This window comes from Paramormyrops kingsleyae, chromosome 25 (assembly GCF_048594095.1).
Source record: "Paramormyrops kingsleyae isolate MSU_618 chromosome 25, PKINGS_0.4, whole genome shotgun sequence".
NCBI lineage: Eukaryota > Metazoa > Chordata > Actinopteri > Osteoglossiformes > Mormyridae > Paramormyrops > Paramormyrops kingsleyae.
In genome coordinates, this window is record NC_132821.1 from 27,370,858 (window position 1) to 27,384,446 (window position 13,589).

The 13,589-nt window shown below is 40.0% G+C and overlaps 1 protein-coding gene across 3 annotated transcripts; it reads right to left on the reverse strand.

Annotated features, from left to right (window-relative positions):
* Positions 1-144: 144 nt before the first annotated feature.
* On the reverse strand, positions 145-13,000 carry LOC111853126 (annexin A5-like). 3 transcript variants are annotated; one of them, XM_072707112.1, is made up of 13 exons: positions 12,982-13,000; positions 10,318-10,347; positions 8,439-8,523; positions 7,055-7,149; positions 6,502-6,615; positions 5,363-5,453; positions 5,093-5,172; positions 4,845-4,895; positions 4,436-4,529; positions 4,152-4,247; positions 3,753-3,811; positions 1,321-1,443; positions 145-714 (listed from the first exon to the last, which is right to left on the reverse strand). In XM_072707112.1, the coding sequence occupies exons 2-13, from the start codon at positions 10,318-10,320 to the stop codon at positions 652-654; spliced, it is 954 nt and encodes a 317-aa protein (XP_072563213.1). In that variant the 5' UTR covers positions 10,321-10,347; positions 12,982-13,000; the 3' UTR covers positions 145-651. The 3 variants fall into 3 exon arrangements, with proteins under 3 accessions (XP_072563213.1, XP_023685521.2, XP_023685519.2); XM_023829753.2 differs by lacking the exon at positions 12,982-13,000 and adding an exon at positions 12,054-12,245; XM_023829751.2 differs by lacking the exon at positions 12,982-13,000 and adding an exon at positions 10,585-10,711.
* Positions 13,001-13,589: the final 589 nt, after the last annotated feature.

Below are 13,589 nucleotides of genomic sequence, written 5' to 3' on the forward strand. Positions count from 1 at the left end.
TCTATTACTGCAATTTGCATAACTAGCTCCATATACTATAAAACGACAAGGTTTTCTCCCATCTGTCTTAAATTTCACACCACAAGACTTTTGTTTTAGAAATGGAAACTTTTCAACCCTTGGGACAGAGCACAGAAGCCAGCCTTGTGTTTTCATGAAAATTTATTCTTTACTGAATAGCCAAAAGCATTATTTTTTCTTCTATTAAAATATTTGCCTTTGGTTTACATAGTAAAATTTACTCTTAGTTCTTTATATTCACACAAACAAAACATTTAGATCAGTTACAAGGGTACGGTTTAATTTTGTCATTGCACTATATTTTAGTTTGTCCAATTTGTTATAACATTTTAGAACAGAATACCCCTTTTATCAGTGTACATGGAAGGGGCAACATAATTCAATATCCTGACTATTTACTTTAATTAATATTTATACCTGGTGACTATAAAAGTGTATATATTGTTAGTGAAATTATAAATACTTCCACTTGTTTTCAGGGTGACCATGTGAAACTTCTGTTAACACATGTCTAACTGTCCGTTTTTAATAAGTTACAAAAAAAGCAGCCATGCTAAGTATCAGCTGAGTACCATTCATCTGGTGACTGTTACATTCTGTATAATGCTGGTTAGTGGCCCTTTGTGACAGTCATGCATCATCTCCCCCACAAAGGAGTAGCAGGGTCTTCCTGTAGTCACCAGAGGTGTCATTCTGCAACAAATCACAGGCATTAGTCAGTAAAATTCCAAAATCAACTAAAGGAAAATCATAACGTCAGTCACACTACATCATACTCATAGGGAAATATTTATATTCAGAAATAGTAATACGGTGATGATTATGGCTCAAGGTCAAGTTTAAATTAAGCTGGTGTGTTACTAAATGGGGTAAATCTTTCCTTGACACACTTAGTAATAACAGAGTTACTACTGAAGTACAAATCATGAACAAATTATAAACAAATATAGTTGCTACTTGAGATGATACATCATGATTCATTGATGAACAAACATTAGATTGATATTTCATTTGTTATTCATTACTTATTCCTTCAGTAGTTCATTAGTAGTTCCTTCAGTAGTTCACAAAGGTTTACAGAATTAACTGATGTAGTAACAAATATAGTAACTGCCTGAGAGACACATCAAGATTCATTAATGAGGAGTTAACATGAGATCAGTATGTAACTAAGACTTAGTTTGTGGTTAATTAATGCATAAGTGATAGCATAATGCTATATGATGTGTGCCCTGTCAAGTAAAGTGTTACACTAAATAGAAAGAGAGCACAAGTGGCGTGAATATGTGTGGTCAAGACCTTAATCATGGAGTACAGTGAGGTGGCAAACATCTTCCTGAACTGGGCTCTGATGTCCAGCATGTCCACCTCGCTCCGGGACACCAAGATGCGAATGAGGGTGTGATCGTCCGTCCCAGCGCCCTGAGAAACACAAAGCCTGGGATTAGTTCTGAGACAGACAAAAAAAAAAAAAGTACTATTCACACGGTAGCTCAGTGAGCATAGCTACTGCTCCACACCTCCAGGGTTGAGAGTTTCACTCGTGCCTCCACACTGTGTGAGGAGTTTGCATGTCCTCCTTGTTTCATGAGAGTTTCCTCCAGGTTCTCAGATTTTGGCTTGCAGTCCAAAGAGTTTGAATTGAACGGGTGCCTGCAAGTCACTTATGTGTATGTGTACGTATGATTGTATGTGTTTGTGCCCTGCAATGAACTAACATGCCAGCAAAGGAGTTCCCCAACCTTGAGTAATTTGCTGCCTGAGAAATGCTGTAGGCTCGGGGTTCCCAACTCCCAATCCATGGGGAGTATTCCACTGAGCCATGGAACATGGGGGGGGGGGGGGGTATCTGGAGGGGTTGGTTAATTTCCACAAGTAAACTATATATTTTTTATGTTTAATGGCCCCTCATATTTGTGCGTTGTGTTTGCAAACTTTTTACAAATTGCTTGTTTACAAATTGCTAATAAATCCACTGGTGTCCACCAACCCCCCAGCCTCCCCCCCCCCCCACCACCACAACCACGTTTTTAAACGTTCTGCGAATATTTGCCCTATGGAAACCAATCTGTGCTCATGAGAAGGTTGGGAACCCCAACTAGGTGTCCAAGACCAGCACAAGCAGAAAATAGATGGATGTTCTCATATGAAACTGAAAACGGGACCTGAGGCTTTATGAAACGTTGTATGAATGACTTGGCATAGATTTTTGTTGCCTGAATAAAAGTTTAATCAAATCATTTACATCTGATCGTATATTAACAATTGTTTTTTAACTTTAGCGATGTGCTAAATAAAAATATGATTATATATATATTTTTTTTTTTTAAAGTGTAAGACAATGTAGGTCTTTGCCAACTTCTTATCTGGTAGATTACCTAGATGCAAATAACATTATAAAGGATAGCCAACATGGATTTAGGAGAGGTAGATCCTGCTTAACGAATCTGCTTGAGTTCTTTGAGGAAGCTACAAGTGAAATTGATCACAAAAAGGCCTATGATGTGATTTACTTAGATTTCCAGAAAGCCTTTGATGTTGTCCCCCACAAACGGCTCTTGTTAAAGCTTAAAGCTGCAGGAATTTTAGGAACTGTGGCAGCTTGGATCAAAAACTGGCTAACTGATAGGAAGCAGCGAGTAGTTATTAGAGGCACTATGTCACAGTGGGCCTCCGTTTATAGTGGGGTACCGCAGGGTTCAATTTTAGGACCACTATTGTTCCTAATTTACATTAATGATATTGACACGAATACATACAGTAAACTGGTTAAATTTGCAGACGACACTAAGGTGGGCGGGGTAGCAGATACTAATCTAGCAGCAGAGAGGCTTCAACGGGATCTGGATTTAATTAGCGAATGGGCTGATACTTGGCAGATGAAATTTAACACAGATAAATGTAAGGTAATCCATGCAGGGAGCAGAAATATACAGTACAGATATTTTATGGGTTCCACTGAAATAAAGGTAGCTGATTACGAGAAAGATCTCGGTATGTATGTTGATGCTTCCATGTCCCACTCTCGCCAATGTGGGGAAGCAATAAAAAAGGCGAACAGAATGTTGGGTTATATCTCTAGATGTGTGGAGTTTAAGTCAAGGGAGGTGATTTTACAATTATATAATTCCTTGGTAAGACCCCACCTAGAATACTGTGTGCAGGTTTGGTCACCATACCTCAAGAAGGACATTGCTGCCTTAGAAAAGGTGCAACGAAGAGCTACGAGAATGATTCCTGGTCTTAGAGGAATGTCTTACGAGGAGAGGTTAGCGGAACTGAATCTGTTCAGCCTTGAGCAAAGGAGACTAAGGGGGGATATGATTCAGGTCTATAAGATTCTAACGGGTCTGGATGCTGTTCAGCCAAATTACTATTTCAATATTAGTCTAAATACTAGAACTCGTGGCCATAAGTGGAAATTAGCGGGAGAACATTTTAAAACAAATTTGAGGAAGCACTTCTTTACACAGCGTGTAGTCAGAGTATGGAATAGTCTTCCTGCTATTGTAGTGGAAGCTAAAACCATGGGTTCCTTTAAATCAGAGCTAGATAAGATTTTAACAACTCTGAGCTATTAGCTAAGTTCTCCCCAAACGAGCTTGATGGGCCGAATGGCCTCCTCTCGTTTGTAAATTTCTTATGTTCTTATGTTCTTATGTTCTTATGTTCTTATGTTCTTCTAGCAAAGAAATGTATCAGCATGCATGTAAAATATTTAATGGCCATACCTTAAGCCCATAGTAAAGGCTTTCAGCAAAGTAAGCTGGGACACTCCTGGCACATTTTACTATGAAAGAGAAATATTTAATGCTTTAATCTCATTTAAATCACAAAAGAATGAAAATCACAAAAGAATAAAACTGCGTATTTCTGTAACGTAACACATGAATATGACAAAGCAAAAAATAAGTGGGCAAACATCACACAATTTCTTATCTCAGCACTTCGAATGCAGAAGCATCAGTAAAAACACTGCCCGTATTATAATTACAGAGCAAATGGTACCTTAGCCTAATTATAAATTGATCCACATATTAGACGGTAGCTACCTTTCCTGCGGTTGGATACTCTGAGAGCGTCTGAGGGAGACACAGCATATGAGTGAGAGGGAGCAGACCAGCACTTACCCACAGCCAGAAGCAGCTCCTCCAGGCTTCCCGATGTCTCCCTCTGGACGCTCTCCTCTATCTCAAAGCCACTCAGCTTCCTGTATTCGTCAAACACTGGGAATACAGAATACATTGTTTTCACAACCATGAGTACATTGCTGAGCAATTTCTCTCCAGGATCAATAAAGTTCTTCTGGATCTGATTTTGATTCTGCTGACGTCCCCAAGCACGTACCATTTTGTTTGAATGGTTGATAATCCATAATAAATTAATAGCACAAGGAGAATGAGTTTTCTCACACCTTTGTTGAGGTGAGCTGCGCTTCGGTTGCCAAGTATGGTGATGAAAGTCTCCTCTTCGGTGCCAAACTTCTGCTCCCCAGCAGCAAACAGTCCCTGCAGGGAGCCACAAGGAGGGATCTGTAGGGATCTTGAAGGTGTGTGATCACCTTAGAAACATTTCTGTTTACCAAACCCTTTCCAAAGGGCATTAACATCTCAATAGACTGAAGAACACAGAATTGACTACGTCTACATGCTGACTACAGCGATGTTGCTGTGCAATTTACAACCAGATGAGACGAAGGGCAAATCATCTGGGTCTGGACGATCACGCAAGTCTGTGAACTGCAATTTATCTGTGGAACAGACTCTACTGATAAACATGTTGACAGCAGGTATGTAGCCAGGTAGCAAAATGACAGGTTTTACCTCAGCGTCAGTTTTAATGGCTCCCTGATCAACTCCCTGTTGCCTATTAGCCTATGTCAAAGAAGGAGAGAAACAGACACTTCACATGCTATTCTGATTATGTTTGATACCAATATCCAATACAAAAAGAGTTCTAATGCCCATGTAAAATTATTACAGCAAACAGGATATTTATTTATTGCTGGTTGGATGTTTAAAAGCAATGGGTGCGCGAGTTAAAAAGAATACTGAGTGGAGGGGGTCATCACCTGCAGAAGAATGACCATCAGCCTCATGAAGTGTCCCGATGAGTCCCCAGTGATGTCGTCTTCCAGGCTTGAGCCATACTCTGGGAAAGGGCGACACGATCATGCACAATTTACAGAAACCAATAACCAATGACGTAATTATTGGAGACTATCTTACAGAATTTACGTGAATAAGCAGCTACATTTCTGGATAGAAAGACCGACAAAAAAATGAATTGGGGCAAAATATAGAAGGTATTTCTCCAAGCCTTTAGCCTCACAAACCCTCACCTGACTTGTAGGCAGTAGCTATTTCTTTGATCTGGGAAGCCATCCGAGAAGCCAAGATCTCAATCAGCACCTTCTCATCTGTCCCGGCACCCTGACAGGCATGAGTAGTGAAAAGCAGAGCAATTAATCACTATCGATATGGTCGATGCAGTAGGCCTGGGTAATGCCTAAAAAATGCTAAATTGTAATTTAACCAGGAAACCGGTCCCCATAAGGGAAAAAAACGGATATTTATCACATTATGGGGACATTGTGTCCCCATAAGGATAGGTACACCCACTCTCACACACACACACACACCATTATCATCAATGGTATAGGTCAATATTCACTTTAGGTCAATAGTCACAGCACTATATTTTATTTACAGATAAGTAAATATAAAACAGACTGGAAAGAATGTTGCTAGTCTCAAAAAAAACTGAGTACAGTTAAAAGCCTAGTTCATCTAAACGTAATCAAATCGCGGATGGTTCTTTATTTTTTTATCTCTAGGTTTGGCTATAGCCTGTCAAGACTGCTCCCTCCCATAAGTAAAAGGAGGAACAGACAAGGAATAGCTGGATATGAAGACTGTTGGAAATTTCCAATGGAAAATAATAGTGGTAAAGGCCTGTCTTTTTTGACCATCCACATTAGTTGGGAAGCTCACAATAACTTCATGGAGTTTCACTTGAACTGCTGAAATTCTGGCCGCTGACTGGAAGACAGTAGCTGGTCATGTGACAATGTCGAACTTCCCAACTTATAAGAATGGCGAACACATTACTGCTTCAAAGGGCAATGCTTGTGAAATGCTACACTATAATAGTTACGTCAGAAACGTAGGCTACAAGGCTGAAATAAAAGCCACATTGTTAATCTGTTATTTTGCTTTGTGTGCAGTCCAAGTCATACTAATTTCATGAACAAGATGATAATCGCCTGTCAATCACTGCCAGACACTGACACTGGGTTACTTGTCTATCAGTGTCAAACACCAATAATACCATCAAATTCTTACTGTGCAGAGTAATTATAGCTTGTGTGTGCTAGGTGAGTGGGAAAGGAGATATTTCATTGATCTTTTCAGAAGCAGACAGTAAAATGTGTGTGTTTAGGCAGCAAAACGTTTAAAAATGAAAGAAATACGTCCTTACCTTTATTGCATTCCTCAATTCATATATGTCATAGGACACAGGAGGAGTCATCAGAGCAACAATGAGTGTTTCAAACTTTCCCCCAAGTTCAGATTTCAGATCATCAACCAGGTCCTAAAAAGAGAAACAAACACATACTGAAGCGAGCAAAATATCCATCCGTCCACCATCTGCTTATCCTGTTTTTTTGTGTTACTTTAACGACTCGTATGAAAATAACAGTCATCCCTGTGTTGAGTAACAAACACACCAAGCCATGACGCACAAGCAGAGCTTGTTGGTTATGAAGTGTGAAGTGAATCCGGCTAAAAGGTCATGAAGGTGCTGCTCCAGGCTACCAACTCGACAGGGAACCTGAAAATACAGGGGCTGTGTATCTGTAGCCAGGGCAGGCATAAAACTACAGGACGGTGTGAAGGCTTCAGTACCATGAACTGTAGCTACTTCAGATGCAAGACAGTTATTTTTAATTATGTGTCAATTCAAAATGACATTAGTTGGCTTTTGTATTATCTCCTAGAGTCGTCCAGGCCAAACTTTCACCACCCCTCACCTTTCCATATGTGCTCTTGTAGGCCAATTTAATCTGCTGTCGCTGGCTGTTGTTTCGTGCCGCTATGAGCGTAAGGATCGCGTCTTCATCGGTACCTGGAAATCAACAATCGGTAGCAGAAAACAGCAGAAAAACAAGAAAGGGAGTGTCGGTATTTCACAAATTAATTTTAAAAGCGATATGATAGGAGTATCTCAGTTCCTGAAAGCAAGATTTCATGCATGTATGCAGTGTTCACCCATAGACATATTCAGTTCAAACAGGATAAATGCTGATTAAAAAAAACACACACACAGCTGAACATTTTTTCCCACATAAGTCAAACCAAGGGAAAACAAGAAAAAAAAGAAAAATATCCATTTACAACAAGCAATACTTTCGCATTGATTCAGTAAACCTACTTGTGCATAAAAAGCATTCCTAAAATACACATACACACATTTATTCACATCATGAAAGACAGGTAGCATTCAGGAAAAACAGATGTAAACATTAGTGTAAACATTAATCCACAATTTCCACTGGGTGCAGTATTTTATTTTTTTATATACTATTTTGGCCCGAATATAAGATGGTATTTTTTCCCCAAAAATTACATTTAAAAAGCTGAGGTGACCTTTCATTCAAGGACTAGAATTTAGATGTCATTGTATACATATATCAGGAGATTCAAAAATATTTTTAAATTATCCGCCTCCTGTCTACAGTAATCGGACTGAAAGATACAGAAAGCAAGAGATAGTCTTGAGAATAAACGGTTCAATGTTTATTTCAGTGTTCAGATTAATGCATTTATTGATAATGTAGTTTTCTGATTAGACTAAATTAGATGTGTGTAGTTTAATACACTTATTAAAATTTAATATTAAACTCCTATATAGCTAGGCTTGTTCCCAATAGCCAAAATGTGTCAGAGTAAACAGTTTGTAATATTGACTATCAATCCTTTCCCACCCTTTTCAGTTTCATACACTTATTGTAATGCAATTACTTGTGGTTGCTTTTTAACAGTGAGATGGTTAACTTCTTATGTGTTCTTGTCAAGTAAAATTATTTTTCTTTATAGAGAAGATTTGGTATTCCCAATACTTTTTTCCAAAATGAGTTGCTGAAAATGTGAGGGGTCATCTTACAATCAGACCAAAATTATAATTTATACATTGATTATCTTTATTGTGCTTGCTTGTCTTGCACGGCACCCTAAAGTAAAGTCAATGTACGTTAAAGTACTTGGTAATGAATAAATAATCAATTCCAATTCTGAGTATTTCAGAAGCTGAGAAACCCGCATCTGCAAAACAGAAACGTACATTTCATACAGAAAGCAGCCATCCATTTATGTTATTTTGTTGTATATAGTATGAAACAGGAGTGCTTTGCTTACCCAACCCTTTCATTGCCTTGTAGAAAACATCAGCATCATGGCTGGCGTTGAAGTTGGCAAATGGCTTTACGGTTCCTCTGGCGGCCTGGTGAGCAAACAGAAAGAGATACTTCTGATCGCTTCATTTAACAATGATTTCATACTGTCCCGGGCCATCTTTCAGGTAGAAGTACCGAGAAATTACCACTGGGGGGAGTTTCAGAGAATTGCACATAGCCGTAGACACAACAGAGTGGTCAGAAATGTTTGGGAAAACTCATGACCAGCTTGACAAAAGGAAGCTGAAGATATTTCAAGTATATCAGAATAAAGTTAATGAGGTCAAATTATATTTTACTGTGTTTGTGCAGTAAATACATTATTTTGACAGATAAAGACTAAGTACTTGTATTTATTCAAACCATCCCAATTTACAATCTTAGACAAATTTAGACATCAAACACTGCACTGGAAGACTTGTCAAACTCTTTGGTTGTTGGATTACTCTTAATCATAACATTATTACTGCTACAAAACAATATAAATCCACAAACGTGGTCGCAAACATCTTTGCACAATGGTTCCCAAACATGAAACGTGACCTCCTGGTGAAATAAAGAGCCTTATTATGTGGAATGCATGTTTAGAAACTTAAACCACGCGATCAGGTAGCGAACATGTCACATTCAGTCACCTAGCAACACAGTTCTGAGTGCACGGATGTTCTGAGCAACCACAAATCGATTACAAACAATGCTTTCCATTCATGTTCATTACATCAATACATTATTGTTTCCTGCACGTACACACTTGCCTGCACACACCCTAGTGCAAACTGACACACAGGTGAGGCAGATGGTACATTATAGGCGTAAGGCAGTCAAGGTAGGCAGCTAAGGCAGCTAGGGCAGCTAGGTGTATGTGCAGCTAGGCTGAGTTTCCAGATATATGCACAGTGCAAGTGCGATTTAAAATGCAGCTGTGAGTTCTATGCAGGCACAGAGGGCATAGCAATTGCGTTTATGAAGCTACGTGAATTGTTTTACTTTAAACTGAGTTGAAACTGAAAACTGTGGCTAAATTAACCACTGAGCAATTGGCCCATTGTTATGATACTCACCATGATGCGTAACTCAATCCTCCTTTGATTAAGATATTTAATTAACCTACCCTGAACCTGAGTAGATAACTGTTGTGAGCTGTCAGTGCTGTGATACCTATTATCTATGCAACTGCCTACCTACATTTCATACCGGTTTCCAGTCTTAAGTGACTGTAAACTCCACACAGACATCCAAAAGAGCAGAACAACTGTGGCCCTGATTTCGCCCAGTAATTGCTTGCAACAGACAGGGAGTTGTGGAAACAACCAGAGCCATTGGGAAAGTAAGGATCCACCCTTTGCAGCTGCTACCCACCAGTATGAGTCACAACCAAAGCACAGCTCATCCTCCTGGTTTGCTCATTAAACATAAGAAAACAATTACTAACCTATCCAAGCCCGGCATTTCTTTATGGCAACCGAGTTCATTGCAATATTCACTCATATAGTACAGGCCAATACGTATATTTAATTCTCATTTTTTTAAAAATACACTCGTTTACCATTTTCTCTCATAGAATAAACGTATAATCCCTTTAGTCTACAAAATTACTGAATATATAAAACTTATAAGAGTATTTTTCAGGGAAAAAAAATCCATACGTTTTAAAAAAAGAAATGTCAGGGAGTTAAAAAGCAGAAGTTTTATTTCGCTGCGGTATGTTACTATGCAGGGATTTCCGAAAATGAAGCTATCGGGTGCCTACACAGTAAAAAGCGGAAATATTCATAAATTACACTCTATATATTATAGCCTAAGCAGTGATAAAGTAAAGAAAAGAAATTGAAGAACCTTACCATGGTGAGAGTACGTCACTTCAGCAGAACCTGTTTTTATAAAGAGAAAAACACAAAATCAGCCAAAAAGTCCATCATTCGCACGATCTACGCAAGTAACCATCAAACTTCCAACCTCTGACCCTATAGGCAGCATCAAACATTTCCACGTAATAAATTCTCTCATTTCTAGAAAAGATTTCATGCGCTCATTGTTTAAAATCTCAGATTAAAACGGCACGCGCTGACGTAGCGAATTTATTTTAAAAAGAAATGCAAGAATCTTACGAAACTGTCAGGAACAAGAGGAGATGCAAACTGAGGCGCCGAAGTCACCAGACTCGGCTCCGTGTCGCTGCCACACCCCGTAACGCCCACGAATGTTACTCTCAGCCGCGTCCTCAGGGGATGGGCTTGGTAGAAAGGGCACAAAGAAGCCCAGCAAACAAGGGACAGACAGAGGATGTCCCCCGGACGGCCGCATCACGCCTTCTTTTACTATAAAAAAAGAAATCCTTCAAAAAAGTTTTTATGATAGCTTGTTCATAGGGACAGTATTTAAGTATTTATAAAATAACTGCCCGGATGGCTGCCGAGTGGCGAGATTTGCTTATAACTTATAAGGACTTTGAGTCAGATTTCAAACTTGCGGCCTCGGGCGGTGTTTATTACCCCCGTTGCCATGAAGACACTATATCGCTGCACCCGTTGAGTTGAGTCAGGCGACCTGCGCGTGTCGACTGCGGCCTTTGCAAAACAATCCCTCCCAAAAAAAAATCTCGTTATATTTTGTTGGAGTCACCACTCCGCCGGAGTCCGTTGATGAGAAGAGATTCACTGCACAGTCGAGGAGTGGTTGCAGGTCACCAGTTTATTCTGATTAATCAGGGAGCAACGATCTGACATACATTCAGCATGTACAGGAAGATGCTCAAACCATAGGTGTCGGCTCTAGGTCTTTATAGGCCTTTTGGGGTGTGGCCCCCCTTTCCTGTACTTTTCCACCTACGTGACTACCACAGATTTTGACTTTTGCTCTAGTTAGTATGTGTGCCTGTCCCCAGAAAAGAGTAAAAATAAGTGTCAGCTACATGATCGGTTCCTGTTCTCTGACTGTCGGGAACAAGGCCCTCCTGGCCGGCTCGGTTCTTGTTCTTTTACTGTCGGGAAGAATTATTAGTTGCATTCTTAAATGATTAACCCCTCAATCTATTTAGGACTAGGTCATCTTGACCTGTTTTCTTGTCTACCAGTTCCCGTTTTTAGTGTCTGCATTATATTAGACACTGTGTTATTAAACATTAGTAAGTTAATATTTGGATTATAGTGAAACTACCCCTTCATTATTGTCTAATGCACCCCTCAATTTGTTATGCGACCCCGCGATGTATCGAAACTGTGATGGGGAACGTCGAGATGCAACCTAAGCAGGGCCGGCATCAGGGCGGATCTAGCGGGCTGGCACCTAACTGACGGGGGGGGGGGCACTATCGATCGTGAGCTATATTCATATGAGCGACACTAGAGGTTGACAATTTTTTGTGACTCCCGTGAGTCAAGGGATTCCCAGCGATGTTAACGTTAGCTGCCGTCAACAACAAAAAAAGACCCAGACAAGCGGACAGTCATCTTAACAGACCCTAACATCGCAGGACTAATGAAAAGTAAACAAGCACCTTTCATATGCATCCCTTGTGATGCATAAAACGCAAACGCAGCGTAATGTTTTGTTCAGATTGAACGCAGGAACAGCTTACCGTTGATTAGGCTTCCCATGAGTGACACAGCTCAAACTCCATCAGGTTCTCAACTTCGATATATATATCAACTTATTCACCAATTTCCCCTCTGTATTAGACTTTATAAGACTATATATCAATTGTTGAGGATTTCACCATATGCTGCCAAACTGGGAGACATAGGCCTTTTCTCAATTTCTTCTGATCCGAGTTAAATTTGTAAACGAAGAGTGAAATTCGGTTTAGGACGGTAGCGCCGCCACGCTTTCTGGTGAAAGTGAAAATGACGTGCATAATGCATTTACAAATGTATAATTTAATAATATATTTTCAACATACAAATAATATATTTTCAACAAACAAAATCTATTGTTACATTACCGTTGAATGAATCGTTCTCTTGAACTACACACCCTTATGAAAAGAGGCTGCTCAGTTGAATGAATCGCTACCCTAATGTGACCGCTGGCGGTTGAAAATTCTATTCTATCAATTTTTCCGTGAGAAAGTCAAATGCCGCACCAAAGCAACAAAAAATATTTGAAACCGTTCTTAATTAATTTCGTGAATGTATACACGTTTAATATCTGAAGAATAATTAGATATGAAAATGAATATTTTGGAGCCTGTGGTGGTGGGTGCTGGAGCGTGTGTAGGGGGTCGTGGCGACTCGCTAGGGGGGGCAATACCTTCGAATGCCCCCCCTTGACGCCGGTGTTCTCACAAAACGTTCTACTTTATCAAAACATCCTACCGTACTGCTAATCGATAGCCCTAACCATAACTCTTACCCTAACCCTAACCCCCAAAAAAACCCTAAAACCCTTACCTTAACCCTAACCGCTAAAACCTAACCTAACAGAGTATTAGATTGATGGTATTCATAGCCTTGGTTTTATTGAGCTAGTATCGGGAAAAATTCATTGTAGAGTCTTAAAGCACTTACTGTATGTAAGTCGCTCTGGCTAAGGGCATCTGCCAAATGCTGTAAATGTAAATGTAAATGTAACCCTAATCCCAAGACGGTGGAACTGCACATGCGCAGAAAGGCTCGATAGCACGTGATAGGTAGGATGTTTTGTCAGAACATTGGCACTAAGCCTAAATAGATCACTCAAACATCAGAATATGTACATCAGTACATCAGTATAGTACTTTAAAAATAAAGTACTGATTTTAAGTCAACCAGTGTTGGAGCACGGCGTCTCCACCGGGTCCGTGGATGAGAAGCTCACGGCTCCCCAGCTGACACGGGGAGAAGTTGCAAATCACCGGTTTATTGTCTTGACTGATTATAATCAGGGAGCGGCCGTCTGACATACATTCAGCATGTACAGCAGGAGGCTCTGCCATATGTATCAGCTGTATCCCTTTTAAAGCCCTTTGGGCATCTCCCCCCCTCTCTCGGTACCTTCCGTCTACGTGACAACCACATGTTTGACATTTACTCTAGTTAGTCGGTTAGTACTTGTCCTTGTGGAAGGCTACAGATACGTAAGGGCCGCTGACGTTCTCTGTCGCTCCCTCTATCGGTCCCGATTAGGTAACCTTGCC

Coding starts and splice junctions, on each gene's coding strand:
- LOC111853126 (XM_072707112.1), bottom strand. Junction 5,454..6,501: donor AATTGAGGAATGCAATAAAG/GTAAGGACGTAT, acceptor CATGCCTGTCAG/GGTGCCGGGACAGATGAGAA. Junction 715..1,320: donor CACTGTACTCCATGATTAAG/GTCTTGACCACA, acceptor GATTTGTTGCAG/AATGACACCTCTGGTGACTA.